Genomic DNA, 24,017 nt, shown 5'->3' on the forward strand with positions numbered 1-24,017 from the left:
TCCAGTTATGCTTTTTGTATCATCACAATCTTCATAAGGTTTGTCCATTAAGTTCATTTGTGCCTTAAACAACACGAAATCCACCCGTTACACATTTTATGGATACTATTTATAAAAATCAGCCAATTCTTCAATAAACTAACATTAGAAACAGGATAATTAGTTGCCTAAGTTTAAAAAATTGAACGCAAATCAATAAACATAATCCAGCGTATAAACAGAGTCAACGACAAAAACCACATGATTATCTCAATAGATACAGAAAAGGCCTTTGAAAAAATTCAACAGCCCTTCATGCTAAAAACTCTCAATAAATTAGTTATTGATGGGACGTATCTCAAAATAATAAGAGCTATTTATGACAAACCCACAGCCAATATCATACTGAATGGGCAAAAACTGGAAGCATTCCCTTTGAAAACTGGCACAAGACAGGGATGCCCTCTCTCACCACTCCTTTTCAACATAGTGTTGGAAGTTCTGGCCAGGGCAATCAGGCAGGAGAAAGAAATAAAGGGTATTCAATTAGGAAAAGAGGAAGTCAAATTGTCCCTGTTTGTAGATGACATGATTGTGTATTTAGAAAACCCCATTGTCTCAGCACAAAATCTCCTTAAGCTGATAAGCAACCTCAGCAAAGTCTCAGGTTACAAAATCAATGTGCAAAAATCACAAGCATTCTTATATACCAATAACAGACAAACAGAGAGCCAAATCATGAATGAACTCCCATTCACAACTGCTTCAAAGAGAATAAAATACCTAGGAATCCAACTTACAAGGGATGTGAAGGAACTCTTCGAGGAGAACTACAAACCACTGCTCAACGAAATAAAAGTGGATACAAACAAATGGAAGAACATTCCATGCTCATGGATAGGAAAAGTCAATATCATGAAAATGGCCATACTGCCCAAGGTAATTTATAGATTTAATGCCATCTCCATCAAGCTACCAATGACTTTCTTCACAGAATTGGAAAAAACTACTTTACAGTTCATATGAACCAAAAAAGAGACTGCATTGCCAAGACAATCCTAAGCCAAAAGAACAAAGCTGGAGGCATCACGCTACCTGACTTCAAACTGTACTACAAGGCTGTAGTAACCAAAACAGCATGGTACTGGTACCAAAACAGAGATACAGACCAATGGAACAGAACAGAGCCCTCAGAAATAATAACCACACATCTACAACCATCTGATCTTTGACAAACCTGACAAAAACAAGAAATGGGGAAAGGATTCCTTATTTAATAAATGGTGCTGGGAAAACTGGCTAGCCATATGTAGAAAGCTCAAACTGGATCCCTTCCTTATACCTTATACAAAAATTAAATCAAGATGGATTAAAGGTTAAATGTTAGACTTAAAACCATAAAAACCCTAGAAGAAAACCTAGGCAATACCATTCAGGACATAGGCATGGGCAAGGACTTCATGTCTAAAACACCAAAAGCAATGGCAACAAAAGCCAAAATTGACAAATGGGATCTAATTAAACTAAAGAGCTTCTGCACAGCAAAAGAAACTACCATCAGAGTGAACAGGCAACCTACAGAATAGGAGAAAATTTTTGCAATCTACTCATCTGACAAAGGGCTAATATCCAGAATCTACAAAGAACTCAAACAAATTTACAAAAAAAACCAAGCCCATCAAAAACTGGGTGAAGGATATGAACAGATACATCTCAAAAGAAGACATTTATGCAGCCCACAGACACATGAAAAAATGCTCATCACCACTGGCCATCAGAGAAATGCAAATCAAAACCACAATGAGATACTATCTCACACCAGTTAGAAAGGCAATCATTAAAAAGTCAGGAAACAACAGGTGATGGAGAGGATGTGGAGAAATAGGAACACCTTTACACTGTTGGTGGGACTGTAAACTAGTTCAACCATTGTGGAAGTCAGTGTGGTGATTCCTCAAGGATCTAGAACTAGAAATACCATTTGACCCAGCAATCCCATTACTGGATATGTACCCAAAGGATTATAAATCATGCTGCTATAAAGACACATGCACAGGTATGTTTATTGCGGGACTATTCACAATAGCAAAGACTTGGAACCAATCCAAATGTCCATCAATGATAGACTGGATTAAGAAAATGTGGCACATATACACCATGGAATACTATGCAGCCATAAAAAAGGATGAGTTCATGTTCTTTGTAGGGACAGGGATGAAGCTGGAAACCATCATTTTCAGCAAACTATCACAGGGACAAAAAACCAAACACCGCATATTCTCACTCATAGGTGGGAATTGAACAATGAGAACACTTGGACACAGGAAGGGGAACATGACACACCGGGCCTGTCATGGGATGGGCGGGGGGAGGGATAGCCTTAGGAGATAAACCTAATGTAAATGACGAGTTAATGGGTGCAGCACACCAACATGGCACATGTATACATATATAACAAACCTGCATGTTGTGCACATGTACCCTAGAACTTAAAGTATAATAAAAAAAAGAAAAAAAAGTAATGTGAAGTATGAAAAATAATATCTGAAGAGTTTACTAAATTTATGTAATTAAAAATCCCAAGATTAAAAAAAAAAAGAAAAAGAAAGAACAGTCACTAAGTTTAAAGTATGTTCTTAGTAGGGGATTTATATAGCATATGACAACTGCAGTCTCCTCTGATTCCCTTCAGAAAAATCTCACAAAGATGTTGGGTCAGCAGTCTCAAGGACAATGTAATGGCTTCATCTAGAACTCATATCTGATTTTTGAATCTAATGAAATAACCTGAATGTAAAAAAACATATGTACCCATGGCTCTGACAGCTAGAAAAGCAGTCAAATGAGAACTAGTTACAGGCAAGTCTAGAAGAGTATTAGAATAACTTAAGAAAGACAGAGCAGAGACAACTTTAATGAAGTCTTGGATACTCAGTAAGAGTTTGGTTCTAGTGCCATAGACAGTATAATATTGACAGAAAGTTGAAAAGTGTTTTGATTTGCCTTTCTCTGATGATTACCTGTTGGTGGGGATATAAATTATTTCACCCACTGTGAAAAGCAGTTTGCAGAATTCTCAAAGAACTAAGAGTTGAACTACCATTCGACCCAGCAATCTCATTACTGGACATATGCCCAAAGGAAAATAAATCATTCTACCAAAAAGACATATGCACTCATATGCATATCACAGAGCTATTCACAAAAGCAAAGACATGACATCAACCCAGATGCCCATCAGTGGTGAACTGGATAAAGAAAATGTGACACATAGGATTTATGGGGGAAAATGGCAGATGGGAGGCAGAACTAAATTGCAGCTCCCACTCAGACAGGCAGAGCAGCATGTGGAGATACATCATGAACTTTTGCTGAAAGAACTACTGGAGGAACATACCAGGAAAGCCAAAAGAATCCACAGACGCTTTGAAGGAAGCAGATTGCTCCTGCAGGACCCAGGAGACTGGGTCCAAATACTATGAGTGCCCAAAGTATGAAAGTGGGAAAGGGTGAACACACACCCTCACTGGGGAACTCGAAGGTCCAGGTTATGGGAGGATTTGACCCTACCTAGAACTGAGACAATTTAGAGAGCCAAGTGAAATACAGGAGTAGAGGAAGTGCCAGAAGAGCCCTGTGGGCTCTCTCGGTCCCCAGGGAAGCCATTTCTGACTTTGTCTCACAGGGATCCTTGGGGAGGGTTGCCAGTGGAATTGGGAAAAGACCACAGATAAAAAGAAACCTCAAGCTGAACTTTGTAACAATTCCAACCAAACATGCAAAATTTCTTGGACAGAACTTGGGGGAGAGAGTGAATCCAGAGTGCAGACACAGGCAGGCAAGGAGGTATGAAACCTGAAAGTCCTGCTTGCTTTCTCAGCTGGGAGGCTGGTAGCCTGGGGCAAGTTCTTAGCCCTGCTTGCCCACTGCCTAAAAACAAACTCAGTGCTATTGCGGGGAGGCACAGTGAGAGTGAGACTGGCCTTTTGGATTGCATGGGAGCCGGGTGAGGCCTGTAACTGTCGGCTGTCCCCCACTTCCCTGGCAACCTACATGACACAGCAGAGGCAGCCATAATCCTACTGGTAACATAACTCCAATGACCCGGGAACCACAAACCCATCCCCCACAGCAGCTGCAGCAAGCCCTGCCCACAGAGAATCAGCTCAGACATGTCTAACCCTGCCCCAACTTGATGGTATTTCTCTACCCACCCTGGTAGCTGAAGACAAAGATCAGATTCTCTTGGGAGTTCTAGGGCTCCAGCCACTGCCTGATCTTCCCTATACTACCACAGCTCATGCTCTCTTGAAAGTGCCACCTCCTGGCAGGAGGCCAATCAGCACAAAACTAGTGCAATAAACAACAATAATACAACTACGGGCCCTCACAGAATGCATTTCACTCCCCTGCCACCTCCACTGGAGCAGGTGCTGCTATCCATGACTAAGAGACCGAAAGATGGTTCACATCACAGAACTCTGTGCAGACACCCCCTAGTAGGTAAGTACTACATCAAGGGAGCACCCCATGGGACAAAACAGTCTGAACAGAAGCCCTTGAGCCCCAGATCTTCCCTCTGACATAGCCTACACAAATGTAAAAGAACCAGAAAATCACTTCTGGTAATGACAAAACAAGGTTGTTTAGCACCCTCAAAATATCACACTAGCTCACCAGTAATGGATCCAAAGCATGAAGAAAGTCTTGATATGCCAGAAAAAGAATTCAGAAGGCCAATTATTAAGCTAATTAAGGAGGCAGCAGAGAAAGGTGAAGTCCAATTTCATGAAATAAAAAAAAAATGATAGAAGATACAAGGGAAAAATCTTCAGTGAAATTGATAGCATAAATAAAAATATCACAATTTCTGGAAATCAAGGACACATTTATAGAAAGGCAAAATGCACTGAAAGTCTCAGCAATAGAATTGAACAAGCAGAAGAAAGAACTTCAGAGCTCAAAGACAAGGTTTTTGAAATAATCCAATTCAACAAAGACAAAGAAAAAAAGAATTTAAAAAAATGAACAAAGCCTGCAAGAAGTTTGGGATTATGTTAACTGACCAAACCTAAGAATAATTGGTATTCCTGAAGAAGAAATCTAAAGGTTTGGAAAACATATATGGGGGAATAATCGAGGAAAACTTCCCCAGTCTTGATAGAGATCTAGACATTCAAATACAAGAAGCTCAAAGAACACCTGGGAAATTCATCATAAAAAGATTATCACCTATGCACACTGTCATCAGGTTGTCTACAGTTAAGATGAAGGAAGAATCTTAAAAGCTATGAGGCAAAAGCGCCATGTAACCTGTAAAGGAAAACCTATCAGATTAACAGCAGATTTCTCAGCAGAAACCCTCCACACTAGAGGAGATTGGGGCCCTATCTTCAGCCTACTTAAACAAAACAATTATCAGCCAATAATTTTGTATCCAGTGAAACTAAGCTTAATAAATAAAGGAAAGATACAATATTTTTCACAAACAAATGCTGAGAGAATATACCACTACCAAGCCAGCACCGTAAGAACTACTAAAATGTGCTCTAAATCTTGAAACAAATCCTTGAAATTCATCAAAACAGAACATCCTTAAAGCATAAATTTCACAGGACCAATAAAACAACAACACCATAATTTTTTTTTAAAAAAAAGGTATTAGGCAACAAATAGCACAATGAATAGTACCTCACATCTCAATACCAACATTGAATGCAAATGACTTAAAAATTCCACTTAAGAGATACAGAATGGCAGAATGGATAATAATTCACCAACTAAGTATCTGCTGCCTTCAAGAGACTCACCTAAAACATAAGAACTCACATAAGCTTAAGATAAAGAGGTGGAAAAAGACATTCCATGTAAATGGAAACCAAAAGAGAGCAGATAGTCATTCTTACATCAGACAAAACAAACTTTAAAGCAACAGCAGTTAAAAAAGACAAAGAGGGACATAATACAATGATAAGAGGCCTTGTGTAACAGAAAAGTATCACAATCCTAAATATATATACACCTAACACTGGAGCTTCCAAATTTATAAAATGATTACCACTAGACCTAAGAAATGAGATAGACAGCAACACATTAATAGTGGGGGACTTCAATACTCCACTGACAGCATTAGAGAGGTCATCAAGACAGAAAGTCAACAAAGAAATAATGGATTTAAACTATACCCTAGAACAAATGGACTTAACAGATATTTACAGAACATTCAAAGATAAATTTAAAAATTTCTTGAGACAAACAAAAATGAACATACAACATACCCAAACCTATGGGATACAACAGAAACAGTTCCAAGAGGAAAGTTCATAGCAATAAATGCTTGCATCAAAAAAGACCAGTCTAAGGTGAACAACCTAACTTTGTACCTTAAGGAACTAGAAAAATAAGAACAAACTAAGCTCAAAGTTAGTAGAAGGAAGGAAAAAAAAAAGATCATCACAGAAATAAATAAAATAGATATTAGAAACTCACTAGAAAACATCAACAAAACTAAGAGTTGGTTTCTGGAAAAGATTAACAAATTCGACAAAACTTAAAGAGACACAGATAAATAAAATCATAAATGAAAAAGGAGACATTACAACTGATACATCAGAAACACAAAAGATTGTGAGGGTACAATGAACAATTACATGCAAACAAATAGAAAAACTCAGAAAAAAATGGGTAAATTCCTTGATGTATACAACTTACCAAGACCAGACTATTAAAAAATAGAAAATCTTAGCAGACCAATAATGAATAAACACATAAACAGACCAATAATGAGTAAGGAGATTGAATCAATAATATAAAGTCTCCCATCAAAAAAAAAAGCCCAGAACCTGATGGCTTCATTGCTGAATTCTATCAAAAACTTAAAGAACGACTCATATCAATTATTTAAAACCTTAAAAAATTGAAGAGGGAATACTTCCAAATTCATTGTACAAGATCAGCATCACCCTGATACCAAAGCCAGATAAAAACACTACAAAAAAAAAAAAAAAGAAAAACCTCAAGCCAATATCCCTGATGAACACTGATGTAAAACATCTTCAACAAAATATTGGCAAACAGAACTCAAAGGCACGTGAAAAAGATCATTCAGCATTATCAAATGGGATTCATCTTAGGGATACAAGGATGGTTCAACGTATGTAAATTAATAAATGTGATACATCACATTAACTGAAGGGAGAACAAAAAACGTATGATCATTTCAATAGATGCAGATAAAAAATACTTGACAACATTCAACATACTTTCATGATAAAAACTCTCAACAATTAGGTATAAAAACTCTCAACAATTAGGTATAAAAAGCATGTCCATCAACATAATAAAGGCCATATATGACAAACCCATAGCTAACATCATACTCACTGGGGAAAAGTTGGACGCTTTTTCTCTAAGATCTAGAAGAAGACAAGAGTGGCCACTCTTGCCACTTCTTCTATTCAGTACATACTGGAGGTCATAGTCAAAGCAATAGGCAAGAGAAAGAAAATGAATCCAAATTAGAAAAGAAGATAAATTGTCCTTGTTTGTAGATGACATGCTGTTATTTATAACAAACACTAAAAAACTACTAGAACTAATATCCAAATTCAGTAATGTTACATTACACAAAATCAACATACAAAAATCAGAGAACAATCTGAAAAACATCAAGAAAGTGATCCCCTTTATATAACTACAAAAAATAAAACATTTGTGAATAAACTTAACAAGGAGTTAGAAGATCTATACATTGAAAATTATGAAATACTGGTGAAAAAATTTGAAAGGATAGAAATAAATGAAAAGATATCCTGTGTTCACAGATTGAAAAAGTTGATATTGTTAAAATGTCCATACTACACCAAGCAATCTACAGTTCAATGCAATCCCTATCAAAATGCAAGTGCCATTCTTCACAGAACTAGAAAGAACAATTTTAAAATTTGTATGGAACTACAACAGACTTTGAATAGCCAACACAATCTTGAGTGAAAAGAACAAAGCTGCATCATGTTACCTAACTTTAAAATGTACAACAAAGCTATAGTTACTATAACAGCATAGTACTGACATGAAAACAAATGTACCAATGGAACAGAATAGAGAGCCCTGAAATAAATCCATACATTTACAGCAAACTGATTCAACAAAGGTACCAAGAACATACAATGGGGAAATCACAGTCTTTTCAATAACTGATGTTGGGAAAACTGGATATCTACCATGCAGAAGAATAAATTTAGGTAATTTTCTCACATCATATGAAAATTAACTTAAAATGGATTAAATACTTAAATATAAGACCCAAAACTATGAAACTGCTATAAGAAAACATAGGTGAAAATCTCCATGACATAGGTCTAAGTAATGACTTTTTGGATGTGACTCCAAAAGCACAGAAAACAAAAGCAAAAATAAATGTGGGGACTATACAAAACTAAAAAGCTTCTGCACAGTAAAGGAAACAATCAACAAGAGTGAAGAGACATCCTACAGAATGGGAGAAAATATCTGTACATTATACATCTGGCAAAAGGTTTTATCCAAAATATATGATACTCAAACAGCTCATTAGCAAGAAAACAAATAACCTGGTAAAAATTGGGCAAAGGACCTGAATAGATGCTTTTCAAAAGAAGACATACAAATAGACAATAGGTATATGAATAAAACGCCCAACATCACAAATCATTAGGAAAATGCAAATTAAAACCATAATGAAGTATCACTTCACACGTGATAGGATGGCTGTTATCAAAAAGATAAAAAGTATTAGTGAGGATATGGAGAAAATGGAATTTTGCAAGCTGTTGGTGGGAATGTAAATTAGTGCAGCCATTATGGAAAATACTATGAAGATTCCTCAAAAAATTAAAAATAGAAATACCATATGATCTGGCCATCTCCTACTCGATATATATCCAGGGGAAGTGAAATCAGTATGTTGAAGATATATCTGTGCTATCATGTTCATTGTAGCATTATTCATGATAGTCAAGATGTAGAATCAACCTAAGTGTCCATCAGTGGATGAATGGATAAGGAAAATGTGGTGTATATACATAATGGAATACTGTTTATCCATAAAAATAATGAAATACTGTCATCTGTGAAAACTTGCATGAAGCTAGAGGACATTATGTTGAGTAAAATAAGCTGGGCACAGAAAGATAAATACCATATTATCTCACTCATATATGGAATCTAGAAAGATGCAGAGAGTAGAATCATGGTTAACAAGGGCTTGGGTCGTTGAAGGATGGCAGAATTTGTGAGATATTGGGCAAAGGATACAAAATTTCACTTAGGAGGAATATGTTCAAGAGATATATTGTACAGCATGGTGACTATAGATAATAATATATTGTATTCATTAAAAATGCTAAAAGAGTGGATATAAAGTGTTCTTATCACAAAAATCATGACTATGTGAGGTAATGCTTATGTTAGCTAGATTTAAGCATTCCACAACGTATATATACTTCAAAACATCATGTTGTACATAGTAAATACATAAATTTTATCTGTCCATTAAGAAATGATTTAGTTCAGTTCTGAGACAAGACATCACTCTACCCTGCTGTTCTCTAAATACAATTCAATAAATGCTCATGGCAGGTTTCTTCATAACTATTTTACAGGTGTCCTTTAAAGGGTGGGTGGTTAAACAAACCTTGGTACATTCATCATTAGAGTACTAGTCAACAATAAAAAGCAATGCAGCAACTTGGATGAAATTAAAAAAAATATATGCTCAGTAAAAAAAGCTAAATCCAAAGGCTTACATACTGTGTGATTTGTTTACACAGCTTTGATGAAAATTTTATATTACTTTATTTTTACTTTTATTTTAGGTTCAGAGGTACATGTGAAGTTTGGTTTGTGGATTTTTGTTTTTTTGGTTTTTGTTCTTTTTGTTTTTGTTTTGGAGAAAGGGTCTCACTGTGTTACCCAGGTTAGAGTGCAGTGACATGATCGCAGTTCATGGCAACCTCCCCTTCCCCAGTAGCTGGGATTACAGGCACACACCACCACCCCAGCTAATTCTGGTATTTTATTTTATTTTATTTTATTTTTTATTTTTTATTTTATTATTTTATTATTTTATTATTTATTTTGTAGAGATGGGGTTTTGTCATGTTGCCCGGGCTGGTCTCAAACTCCCGGACTCAAGCAATCAGCCTGTCTGGGCCTCCCAAAGTGCTAGGATTATAGGTGTGAGCCACTGCACCTGGTCCAGGTTTGTTATACAGGTAAAGGGTATGTCACAGGGGTTTGGTGTACATATTATTTTGACACCAAGGTAAGAAGCATAGTACTTAATAGGGTACCCATGTTTCTGCAAAGGACATGATCTCCTTTTTATATGGCCGTGTAGTATTCCATGATGTATACGTACCACATTTTCTTTATTCAGTCTACTGTTGATGGGCATTTAGGATGATTCCATGTCTTTCCTATTGTGAACAGTGCTGCAGTTAACATGAACATGCATGTGTCTTTATGATAGAATGATTTATAGTCTGGCTGGTCGCAGTAGCTCATGCCTGTAATCCCAACATTTGGGCAGCCAAAGCAGCCAGATCATTTCAGCTCACGAGTTTGAGACCAGCCTGGACAATATGGTGAAACCATGTCTTTACTAAAGATACAAATATCAGATGGGTGTGGTGGCACAGGCTACTCAGGAGGCTGAGCCACAAGAATCGCTTGAACCCAGGAGGCAGAAGTTGCACTGAGCTGAGATAGCACCACTGCTCTCCAGAGTGGGTAACAGAGTGAGACTCTGAATCAAACAAAAACCCCAAAAACCAAAACTATTTATATTCCTTTGGGTATATACGCCAGTAATGGGATTGCTGGGGTGAATGGTAATCCTGTTTTAAGTTCTTTGAGAAATCTCCAAACTGATTTCCACAATGGCTAAACTAATTTACTTTCGCACCAGCAGTGTATAAACATTCCCATTTTCTCCATAACCTCACCAGCACCTGCTTTTTTTGACTTTTTAATAATAGCTATTCTGACTGATGTGAAATGGCATCTGATTGTGGTTTTGATCTGCATTTCTCTAATGATTAGTAAAGTTGAACGTTTTTTCATATACTTGTTGGCTACATGTATGCCTTCTTTTGAGAAATGTCTTTTCATGTCCTTTGCCCACTTATTGATGGGGTTGTATAACATTCTAGAAATGACAAAATTATGTAAATAGAGAACACATTAGTGGTTGTCAGGCATTGGGGAGTGAGGCATATGGGAGATAAATCAATATGGATATAAAAAGACAACATAAGGAATCCTTGCGATAACAGAAATGTTCTGTATGTTTACTGTGGTAGCACATACGCAGATATAAATGGTTAACAAAATAGCAGAGAGCTAAATACATAGTATAAGCATATGCACTCACACACACAGAGGAATACAAGTAAACCTAGGGAGATCTGAATAAGATTGATAGATTATATAAATGTCAATATCCTAGTTGCAATACTGTACAATAATTTTGCAAAATGTTATCATTGGAAAAAACTATGTAAAAGGTACATGGAATCTTAATTATTTCCTACAACTGCAAATGTATCTGCAATTATCTCACAATAACATCAATAAAAATGATTTTATAACAAATGAAAGCAATCAAATACTAGTAAAATTTAGTACATTTCTATGTCCTTGTTGTATATTTCATCATTTAAATATAAAACAAAGTGAAATAATCTAAAAAGAAAACATTATTTTATACCTCAAACCCCTGAGATTATACACAATTGCATATTTCTGTAACTTCGGTTGAAAATATGGCATCCATAACCATATTAACGTAGTACGGGGAGTTTAGGAGGATCCTAGCTTTTGGCTCTCCTCCCTCAGTTAATTATTGGAAGCTTTGAGGAAAGATGTCATGAGAAATTTTTGATTCAGTCAATAAACATTAATTATTCTTTTGTCTTGCTCTTATAAATCACTGGCCTATCTACAATGGGAGGCTACATCTTTTAATTAATATACAATACTTTTCAGTTCTTAGTTGTAATTATCTTGTATGTTTTAGATTTCACATAACGCTGATGAAACCCACTGAGCTTTTAAAAGTACTCTAGGATACAGGATTCACATGTAAATCTACCACAATAAAATGACTTTTTACCAGTTATTCCTCCATCCCAGAGCTTCATTTTATGTTTATAACCTTATTTTAACCTTACTTATTCTACTTGTTATGTTAAAATTGTACTTATTTTACTCCTCCCAAGGTTAAAATAAGAATTAAAATATCATTTATTTTCGTTCTTATTACTTTATTATCTCCATAAAAGTCTAGAGTCACTAGCTTCTTTTATCCATCTTTGGTGCTGGTATAAAAACACATTTCTTGCTTCATGTTATGTCTTTAAGCAGCATCACTTTCTTTGATTTTCCTTTTCCAATTAAACCACTATCTTTGAACTTTTTAATTTTCATGGATACATAATAGTTGTGCATATCTGTGGGGTACATATGACATTTCGATACATGCACACAATATGTAATGATAAAATCAGAGGGGAATACCATACTCTGGGGACTGTGGTGGGGAGGGGGGAGGGGGGAGGGATAGCATTGGGAGATATACCTAATGCTAGATGACGAGTTAGTGGGTGCAGCGCACCAGCATGGCACATGTATACATATGTAACTAACCTGCACAATGTGCACATGTACCCTAAAACTTAAAGTATAATAAAAAAAAAATGATAAAATCAGGGGATTTAGGATCTCCTTCAAACATTTATCATTTCTTTGTGTTGGGAACATTCTGAATCTTCTCTTCCAGCTATTTTCAAATATACAATAAAGTATTGTTAACTATCATCATCCTATAGTGCTATTGAATACTAGAACTCCTCCCTTCTAGCTGACTATATTTTTGTACCCACTACCTAGCCTTCTTAATTCCCCTCCCCCACTCCTCCCTGCCTTTGCTAACCATCATTCTATTCACAAAATATCACGTTCTCAGTCATATGCGGTCTACCTTTTTTGTTTCTTCTCTATTTCTGTTATTTTCAGTTATTATTTAAATAACAAATTAAACTCTTGTGGTTTTTTCCTATTTTTTTTATAATGATAGGTTTTTAATGCCCTATTTCTCCCTGACAAACAACTAGACACCCTGAATACTAGTAGATTGCCCTAGAAACCTGCCTCCAACTGGATCTAATAACTGAATTCAGCTTCTCAAGTCCTAATCAGATTAAATCAGATTTGGTATGGCATAGTTTTGTATATTCTTAAAATAGTACCAAGATTACTTCACCTACTCTACTGAACAGCCTAGATGAATCTATTTGTTATTATTATTGGGAAAATCTAAGTTGAGTATGAACTAAAATTCACTAACACCCTTTATTCCTTCTTCCTAATGTCCTCACTTATTTATTTGTCCTACTGTGATAAATGTATCTTAGTAAGGCCTTTCGAAATATTTTATGAATTAAGGCTGGAACAAAGTAGATAAATAGGCAAGAGAGAATCTATCAGAAAATTAAGTAAAATAGAAAAAAAAAATCTTAATTACGGCTTTGACTTAGCTCACGGACTACCTCTTCTCCAGCTAATCTGCACTTTGCTGCCAAAGACATTCTCCTGAAGCTTAAATGTGAGCATCTCTCTATTGAAAAACTCAGTGTAGCTCAAAAATATCTTAAAATGTTCTCATGGTATATGAGGTCTTATAGAATTTAAGTTCAAGCTATCTCTCTTCATTCCCCACAATGTTCTCTGATAAGATGGTCCTCTGTTCTGGGAGCTCAGAATCATACTCAGTCCTGTAAAGAAACTGAGCCTTTATCTATGTATGAAAACCTAGACAACGTCCTCATCTGTATTATTGTACTTAACAACCTGCATTATGAAGTCCTTGTGTAAGCAGAATAGATCTGCCCATTCAATGGCAAATGCTCCTCAAAGACAGTTATCAGAAGTCACTCAGTAACTCCAAGGCCGTCTTCAGTATTTGTAGGTCTGCAAATGGCATGGGCAAGAATAAAAGCCAGTGGTAATAGTAACAACGTGCCCCACAGAATTTTATCTGGGTCACATACATGCACTCCTCTTGCTCCTGTGTGTAACTTTGGACTTTCCCTCAGATTCTATCTGGCCTGATTGCAAGGATCTTTTAACGTGATTATCCATTCTGGAGTTTGTCCTTGATTACCTTGACAATGGCTCCTAGCTCTACCCTTACTACAGTGTGCTCCTCGGTTATACATTATCTCAGTTATCATAGGGTCAGCTCACCTTTTTGGCCTTGTAAAGATAACAGTGCTTTAAATTTTTGGTTTATTAATTTATTCATGAACATTTAGTAAGTCCCATATTATACTAATCATTGAAGACATAAAGCCAAGTAGAACAGGTTCCTTGCCTCCAATTATCTTGCTTCTCTGAGAACGGAAGGTAAGAGTCAGGCTGCATCTATCAGGCCATCTAACTACTACGGTCTTTTTGACCCATTTGTACTGAAATGTTTTAAACCAGATACACCAACACAGTTCTCTAGTTCCTCAGCCTCTAGACCAAGAGAGAATATGTTTCCTTGTGAATGCTGATCACACTTTGCTAATAATGAATGTGTGTTTAAAGTTGAAAAAGAATAAAGGAACACAGCTGGATGTATTAGTATGGGCTCATGAAAGAGACATTTCCTTGGATGCTGAACCCGCATAGTCCTGTTACTTCATGGATGACACAATGAACTGAATCTAAGACACTTCTAAACCATCGCAGCCTGCACTAGAGCATTGGCAAACTGGAGGTGCTGTTTTACAAAATGAATATATGAATGGATGAATGGTGGATGGATGAATGGATGCTTTTTCAATGGCCTATATGTTCTTCCAAATATTTTTGACCATTAAAAGAATTTAAAGTCTAGTTTGAATTTCATCTATGTCAAGAAACTATCCAGTGTCCCTAGTTTAAGGTGATCATTGATTCCTTGAATTCACATTCAGACCACTGAATTCAAATAGTTTATTATTTAATCTGTACCTGTATAATTATGCAATTATTGTAGTTATGAGTATATGGTTGCTTTAATAAATTAGAAATCCGTTGATACCTGGAAATACAGCTGACCCTTGGAAAACATGGGTTTGGAGTGTATGGGTCTACTTCTACATTGGTTTTTTTCAATCGAACACAGACAGAAAATATTGTATTGGCAGATGTGAAACCTGCCTATAAGAAGGCCTGATTTTTCATATGCATGGCTTCTGCAAGTCTGACTAGGGGAAATGATCATGCATAGATTTTGGTATATGTGGGGTCCTGAAACCAATTCCCCATGTCTACATAGGGATGACTGTATATCTTATACCGATGCCATGCCATGGACTATCATCCTGCCTGGCAGGGAACAGTCACTGAATAAATAATCTGTACATGAGTGTACTTCCTAATAGATAATCTTGGATCATCCATCTATGTTCAGTCAATATGTAGAAAAGATCAGCATATTATTCATGACATATTAAATACACACTTATTGAGTACTTATTCTGGGCTTGGCAAGGATGTGGTTAAAATTTAATCACCTTAACACTTGCTCAATGTGTGAATAATATGACTTTACCAAATCATATTGTTACCTTATATCCTGTTATTTTATAAACAGAGATATAAGTAATGACCTCAAAATGACTTTTTGAAAAGAATAAATTAGCATCTAATAAACAAATACACAGCTTTAAAAATCATCTTGTTGCAAGGAAAGGAAACAGAACAAAGTATTTTCATAATCAAGTACAAAGTTAAGAACTAAAGTGGCATTTAAAGTTCTAACAGAATATAGAGAAAGGGCCCAGGGAATTGACTCACACTTATGCTATGTAGGAAAAGGAGTGCTTCATATAATACTTATTTCATAGGGTGAATATGTGTGTATATATATATATGTATGTATGTGTTTGTGTATATATGTATGTATGTGTGTGCACTGACAATCATAGGAAAGAGCATTTTCACATGTAAGCAACTTTGCAAACAGGGAAACAGAGGCAAACAGAAAATGCATGTTTCCTAACTGTCAAAGCACACAAAGGTCAAGTCTTCTCTCAAACCCTGTTTCAACTCTATTCAGTCCATTGTTACTTCAAAACCATTTTAATATTTTTCATTATATAAAAGCTGTTCCTCTATGAAATTAATGAAAGTAATGATTTTTGCATTTAAAAAAAAGTTGTTTATCCAGAATAAAAACAAAATCCCTGAGACAAATGGGGAGACTCAGGAATTTTCCCTTTTTTTAATCCAAGCAAGCCAAGGAAGCCGCAGTATACATACATATAGCATGTATATATTTAACTGATCATCTATAGGAAGATACATACATTCAATTAAAATAAATACTATACTATAGGTATGTGGTAAAGACCAATTTAGTGGAGCAAAATTCCATCAGAAAGTTTGCTCAAGTTTTAGTTTTTCCCAAAGCATTTGAATCACAGAGGCTACTTTTTAAAATATCAAAACAAATACTTTGGGCTTATTGTGTAGACAGACAAGTTATCATGGTGCATATACCTCTCTTTACAGCTACTCCCTATTCAGAACATCAGAATAAAGACAGAAAGAAGACTGCAAATACAGCTTCAGTTTGATTTCATACTGAAATACCCACTATAGGTCCTCTGTAGTAGGCTGGTTGTACTGGCAAAACAAAACAAAAATTATTATTATCACATTCATTCAATACTTAATATGTACTAGTCAATGTTCTAGGATTTTTGTACATGCAATTTCCTTGATGATCTCAGAACTCTATCAAGTCGGTAGATAAAGAACCTGAGTCTAAGTCACATGCCCAAGGCTATAGAGCTCATGAATGAAACGTCAGAATTCAAACATCTTCTGTTTGACTTTGAGATCTTTTTCTTGATCACCATATTACAATGCGTTTACTATTCATAATAATATCTATTATCCCACTTAGATGAGAAAACTGAGGCTCAAAGCTCAGTATCCTGTCAGAAGTTTTTCTTCTATGGAGTCATCCACTGAAAATTAAATCAGGTTCAAAATTATTAATTCAGTTTCTCCTTCAAATCACCCTTCCAAATTACACTCTGCCACTAATAATTGGGCAGATTGGGACACCCTTGTGAAGTCACTATTCTTTGTTATTTATCATTTATATTCAACTTATTTCCTTGATTATAAAAAGAATAATATGTTGAAACCAATAAAAACATATGTTTCATTCCTACAGTAATCAAGAAAAAGTGGATCTGGTTGGAAAAAGCATTAAAAAAAGCCCCGAGTTATTTTTGGCCCATACAGCATCCCCAGTACACGTTCTCCCTGTGGACACAGAGCAGCATATGGCTGTTCTTTTCACAGTTCAGGCTGTTTACTCTGAACCTCTAGGTTACAATATGTTTTGTAATCACTAATAAGGACCACCTGCCTCTTGAGAGATTCTGCCTAATAAAATAGAGAGACTCATTGTTCAAATCCACTCTCAGGTAGACAATACACGCCTCATGTGTGGGCCGAGATTACTGAGTAGAAAACTTAAACAAATTATGCTGATTGTAATTGCCAAATTAAGAACATATGTTAGTTTCATAAAAAGAAAAAAGAAACAGTAATGTTTGGAACAATAAAGACAATGCTTTTGAGGAAATGAAATACCTAATATATTTTCCAGGAAAAAGAAAAAGAATAATCTACTTATTTAAAAAATTCATTCAATCCACTAAGAGATATTCAAGGCAAATTTACTGCATTCCAATATGCCTAACCATATACCCTCTTTGTATAAATTTATACTATGGTTGAATTCAGCCAGAAAAACTGGCTCTTTGAAAACAAGCAGAGTTCAATCCAATAACTGACTGATAAATGCTTACCACTGAGAATGTGAAAGCTATCATAAATCTGGTTTAATAGAACAAGAAGAGATACAGTATATGGATAAGAGTAAATCCTCCTGTCAGTATCCTCCTTTGGCCACAGTGACAATTCCCACCAGAGGTCGGGCCAGATTAGCAACCTCTCTCTAGGCTGCCATTGCAAACCCATATATATATACCTTCATCAGTGCACCTGCTCCATTGCGCTAGAGTGGTTGGTCCGAGTGTTTGTCTCTCCTTCTAATCTGTGAGTTCCCCGAGAACAGGGTTCACATATTCACTATAGTCTCAACACCTTTTAACAGAGTATGAGCACAGACTGAATTTCCCAAATCCATTCAAAAAATAACTGCCTAGGTGATGATATCTATTCACATGGTAGCACAGGAAAATAAATTTATCTTATATAAAGTTTGTTTTTTGAGTGCAGAGGGATTTTCCAAGTATTAAGGCCAATGTCAAAGACAGGCAGAAAGGACTGGCTGTGGGGACAGTCAGCATTTTAAATGCAGAGACTGTCTCTGAACTTTCTCACACAAACTCAAGTCCCTCTTCTAATGGGACCTTCGCTTTGCCCAGTACACTCATTATCTATCAGGTGTCTCACTGACCACATAGAATATTGAGATACTGAATTAATCATAAGTAACATTTATAGATCTCAGGTGTACCGAACACTGGGCAAAGGGCTTTGTTGTATTACTTCATTTAATGCTTATTACAACCATATAAGGTGGGTGCTACTGTTTTCATTTTAGACATGATAAAACTGAGGCAAATAATTTGTTTAGTGCTTTGCCATAGATCTAAGCAAAACATTAACAAGTTGGTAGCTTGCCAAGCACTCTACTACTCCACCTTCAAGCAGGTGACTAATCCAACTCCTAAGGATAAAAGTCATTTGATTTGTCCTGATAATCCTCAGAATTCAATTCTTAATTTATAACCTCTCTCCACAGTGCAATTTATTGTTTTTTCTTCTAAGAGATGCATTTTCCATTTCGGTAAAACCCGCAACGCTATCTAGTTATAAATGATCATAATCATGCATGAGAAATAATTCTCACAAATTGTTTTGATACATTTTATGAACAACAATACAGTCATAAACATAAAACTTTCATGCACTGTTAAATGTACATAAAAGAGCAGCTTGAGATTCAATAGGAAGTTCATAACTACATTATGTGTATATGGCGAGATGTGTATATATGTGTACTTGTGTGTAAAATTATGTTATGTAATGGTGTTGTATGTTAGTGTATATATTTCTCAAGCACTGGATTTTGCTGTGTAAATCCCTAATCATCAGAATATATTAATGATAGGCAGTCTGACATTAATAAAAGTCAGACAAAAAGCTTTCCTATCTTAGACCTTGTCAAAACATTTCTGTCTTATTTCATTTCCCATAGGTCCTCTTTCAAAAGGGCTTCTGTCAAAAAGCTATTGATTATCAATAACCTGTGGCACTATCAAAGTTGTGTTTCAATAAATGTCAATATGGATTGCAGAACAATGGATAAGATTTCATGAAGCACCTAGAAGTAGTAAAGTATTGATATGTGGCCTTACGTATCACTACAATAGTTAGAAACATAAGCTGTCTGTGCATTATTAAATGCATAGCTGTAATAATTATGAGGAGAAAAATAAATCATAATCTCCCTAGTTTTGTAATTTCTCATCGTCTAATTTTCTGAGAACTTGGGTGACTGGTGCTGCATAGACATATCACTTTGGGGGACATATTTGGAAATACAAAACAAAAAAATTGATTAAAAATATCAAATTGATGTCTTCTGATTAGGTTCAAACATGAGAAAGCATGTATACACTCTCACAGTATTATGGTAGCTCTGAGAATCAAGAAGAGTAGATGTTTTTTGTTAGAGGAAAGAGTGAATTACACATTAAAACAACAGAACAGAAGAATAATATTTTCCTAGTTTATTTGAAGCATTTTAAAAACATCCTACTGTCTACTGTTCTTTTTTATGTATTTTTTTATTATTATTATACTTTAAGTTTTAGGGTACATGTGCACAATGTGCAGGTTAGTTACATATGTATACATGTGCCATGCTGGTGTGCTGCACCCACTAACTCGTCATCTAGCATTAGGTATATCTCCCAATGCTATCCCTCCCCCCTCCCCCCACCCCACAACAGTCCCCAGAGTGTGATGTTCCCCTTCCTGTGTCCATGTCTACTGTTCTTGTAGTTATTTCCTGGCCACCAAATTTCTGTGAAAAGTCCTACTTTTCTGTGGAAGAGATGCTGGATGAATGAAATCCAAACCTCAGCTGAGACTACAGAACGTGCTCCATACTTCTCTATACTTAAAAAATCCAGTGTGCACTAATATGGGGCAAAGGGCTGTTAAAATGTGAAATAATTCTTCACCTGGTGGTAAGTAGATGCTGCCCTCCCTGCCCTCCCCACCCCAGCATCCACAGCCCTGTGCACTGATTTCCTGGGCCTCCCTTATCCATCAAGTTCAGAATTGGTTTCCTGTTCCAGAGCCCCTTAGGACTGAAGAGTGATGGTACCTAGCAGCTCTCCCCAAATCCCCCAAAGACCTCTGCCCTAAGAGAGCTCCTCTGAGGGAGTGCCCACCAGCCTGAGACACCTGATGAAGTTCCTCCTCCGTACTGCCATCCCCACGTGCTAACCCCACTGGGTACCCATCAGACTCCAGCCGAAAGAAACAGAACTCTGGGTGATGGTGCGGCACCTGGCAGGCAAATGCCCAGGTGCTTTTGGGCACCAATCCCAGGCCTTGGGAACTTGCTTCCGGCTGAGCTCTTCAAGTCGCCCTCACATGGCCACTTGTGGAAACTGCAGAATTAATGGACACTGGACCTGAAGAGTGCCTGCGGCAGACAAAAATATCAGGTAGCTCTAAAGGCTGTTAAGTAATCTGAACATCACCCTTCCCTGGTGTTGCAACTGAAAGAGGCAATATAAACACAGAGTATGATTCACTTCTATCAACCAGATATAGCCAGAAGGTCTCCCCTTGTGATGTGGCAAAGGTGATGTGCCCCCCCTTTTTTTTTTTCTTGAGACAGAGTCTCGCTCTGACGCCCAGGCTAGAGTGCAGTGGCGCGATCTCGGCTCACTGCAAGCTCCGCCTCCCGGGTTCACGCCATTCTCCTGCCTCAGCCTCCCAAATAGCTGGGACTACAAGCGCCCACCACCACCCCTGGCTAATTTTTTTGGTATTTTTAGTAGAGATGGGGTTTCACCTTGTTAGCCAGATGTGACCTTTTTTTAAGCCCAAATTCATAAATGAGGGCATATTCAGTCGATTCCACATCACCTCCAACACACAGACATACAAAAAATGTACAAAGATTACAACAAATGACTCTTTCATAAAAGGGCAAAATTTATCTAAGGGTATAGTCAATTGCAGAAAAAAAATCAGATCATTCATTAAATTCTTACAGATATCAGGAGATTTCTCTAAAGAGGCTGAAGAATGTCCATAACATTTTTAAATTGAAGAGAGAATCAAGTCATACATTTTCTAAGAGTTTATTTATGGGGAAAACCTCTTCTAGCAAAAGTTATACACTTAAAAATAAAGCATCCCTCCTGGAGAGCTATATACATTAATACATGTTTATAACGATACTTGCTTTTAGATGAAGCTGATTGGTCCAGTGGCCGATGACTTTGTACTCTGTGCTTTTGTTGGTTATTTGATACTGGAAGATATCATAACGTCCAGGAGCATCTCCGTTTTCATTAAAAGTGACAGGAGTGCCAGCACTGCCTATAAAGATTTAGAAAACAATGTTAATAAAGTTTTAGTAAGATAGCCCACTGGGTTTATTTTTCTTTTAGAAGGAATGGTAGATAAAAATATATTGTGTGAAGTAAGTGATACAAAGATTGCAATCCATACAAGGTCATTCTTGATAGCATAATATCTTTTACATGAAAAAGAACCCCAGACACACACACACGAGTAAGATGTGCTTTATTGTACATATTAGAAAGTAAATGATGAGTATCCAAGTTAAGCAATGCACATAACAGCTAAATAAATAAAAGTTGATAGGCTGAATATTCAATACTGGCTACATAGTATGATAGTTAATAGAGAAAAATGTAAATGTTTTGAAGCATGACAGCTATTGTACAATACGAACTACAAACAGCAATTCAAAATATGGCAGTAGAACTTTCTGGCCAGAATCCTGAGTTTCGCTTTTTCCAAACTCTCTAAAGCAGTTAGAGAGCACCGTTCCTGTGCCTCTGCTACTTCTGCCCAAGAGTATATCAACGTGGTCTACTGTTGGGAACCTCTCAATGGGTGAGGCAGTGATCTATGGGAAGTCCCAACTCTGCCCAGATCATGATTGTTCTCCCACTTCACAGTGACAGGTCTAACAGTGGCAGAGCAGCAGGATGCAAGAACTGTAGTCTTTTCTAAACTCCATTCCTCTCGGAAGTTTTCATCTTTTCTCTTAATAGTTTCTGCTCACTTTTACTTTCCCTCTTATTAACTTTTATATAATTACAGGGGAAGAGTAGAAATGGATCACCACCCCAATGTCTTCTTGTTCCATCTAGCTTCACTGTCTATATAGACTTTCCTTTTCTCTAACAGCTTTTAGGCTTCTCTACATTTTTTTATTATTATTATTCTTTCCTGTCTTGAAAAATTCACCTGACACCAATCCCTTTTCTTGGTGTCTGTCTTCCCTCTGCAGGCCTTTTATCTGACTCTCTTCTCACAGGATATTGGATTGAATTTCTAAACTGTGCTAGAGAGTTTCCCCTTCTTGTTATCTCTGTCTCATACTGTATTCTCCAAAAGTATACATAACTAATAGTTATATACGTCAGCTGTACCTATTCCCATCTTATAATGAGTTTCTTATTCTATCTGTAGAGTTGTTTACCTAATTATCAGCCATCACAAAATTCTAAAATATTTAACTTATCAAACAAATCGATGACTTTATCAAAAAAACACAGTAACCTGTAAATAAATGTAATCAGAGTCACATAACAACAATGTGAATACTTTTCCAGTAATTAATGGACAGATGTCTAATATTCTGTTTTCTTGATTCTTCCTAAAATCTAAACATGGTGTGAGTTCTCTGATGAGACTACAGACATCTGGTATCATCAGGAACTGCTGAGGCTGCAAGAGATGGCACCGCATGGAAGAAAGAGCTCTGCTCCCGGAACTGGAAGTTCCATGTCCAGGCTCACTCCATTCCCCATTGATTTCCACAACTTGTGTATGTCCCTTTTCCTTCACTTACCACACAGACTTAACAATAAATATGAATAAATTTTGAAGTCCTAAAAGAGCTGTAAATATGTACATTATTATTACTATTATTATTAATTCACATGAGAAATGACTTTATATATAAATCGATAGATGTACATTACTCAGGGAATAAAATAAGAGCTCTCCAATCAAGCAGTACTATCTTAGCTACTCCTTATATATTCAAGTAGAACCTATTTGCCAAACCTGACCAAAACCTTTCTCAGTTCCTAGTGACCTCGAGCAGGTTAACCTCTTAAATCCTCAGTTTCTTCACCTGTAAAATGGGAGTAATAATGATACTTTTCTCATAGAGTTATTGTGAGAATTAAATAATCAACACTTGTCAAGTGCTTAGAACAGTGCATGGGGATAAATTATTCACTCCACATTTACTTTCAGTACGCACCAACACATAGTAATAGAAAGGATGTTGAAAGTTCTCTAAGTGATGGCTAGACAAAAGATTATTGAAATTCAAATGAGGAAGATATTTCTGGCTGGAAAAACACGTATGTTGAGAATTTCACATTAACATGATCAATTCCTGACATTTATATATCACTTTGAAATATTTTAATTACATATTCCCTCCTCAATAAAGGGATACTTAATTTTCTCTACTTAAAATCTCCCAAGTTGTCACCTCCTTGACTCAATGACTCCTTATCTTCTACAACAGCAGTTCCCAATCTTTTTTACAATAACAGTACCTAAGATGAAATAATGTAATTTGTATAACACATTACCATGAATATACCCTGAGTTATACATAATTCCTAATGTGTTAGCTGTTTCTATATCCAAGTCAAGAACACCTCTCAAGAGAGCTC

At 36.3% G+C, this 24,017-nt stretch overlaps 1 protein-coding gene across 7 annotated transcripts in view; it reads right to left on the bottom strand.

The window, feature by feature from the left end:
* Positions 1-24,017, bottom strand: part of GRM8 (glutamate metabotropic receptor 8) — an 810,916-nt gene that overhangs the window by 141,188 nt on the left and 645,711 nt on the right. For 6 of the 7 annotated variants that reach the window (XM_054687702.2, XM_063815564.1, XM_063815563.1 and 3 more), the window contains one exon: positions 21,530-21,666. In XM_054687702.2, coding sequence (XP_054543677.1) covers positions 21,530-21,666 — 137 coding nt within the window. Of the gene's footprint in view, positions 1-21,409; positions 21,667-24,017 lie in introns of those variants that run through there. The other variant, XM_003318757.6, reaches the window with a different exon arrangement.

Source organism: Pan troglodytes, chromosome 6, assembly GCF_028858775.2.
Source record: "Pan troglodytes isolate AG18354 chromosome 6, NHGRI_mPanTro3-v2.0_pri, whole genome shotgun sequence".
Taxonomy (NCBI): Eukaryota; Metazoa; Chordata; class Mammalia; order Primates; family Hominidae; genus Pan; species Pan troglodytes.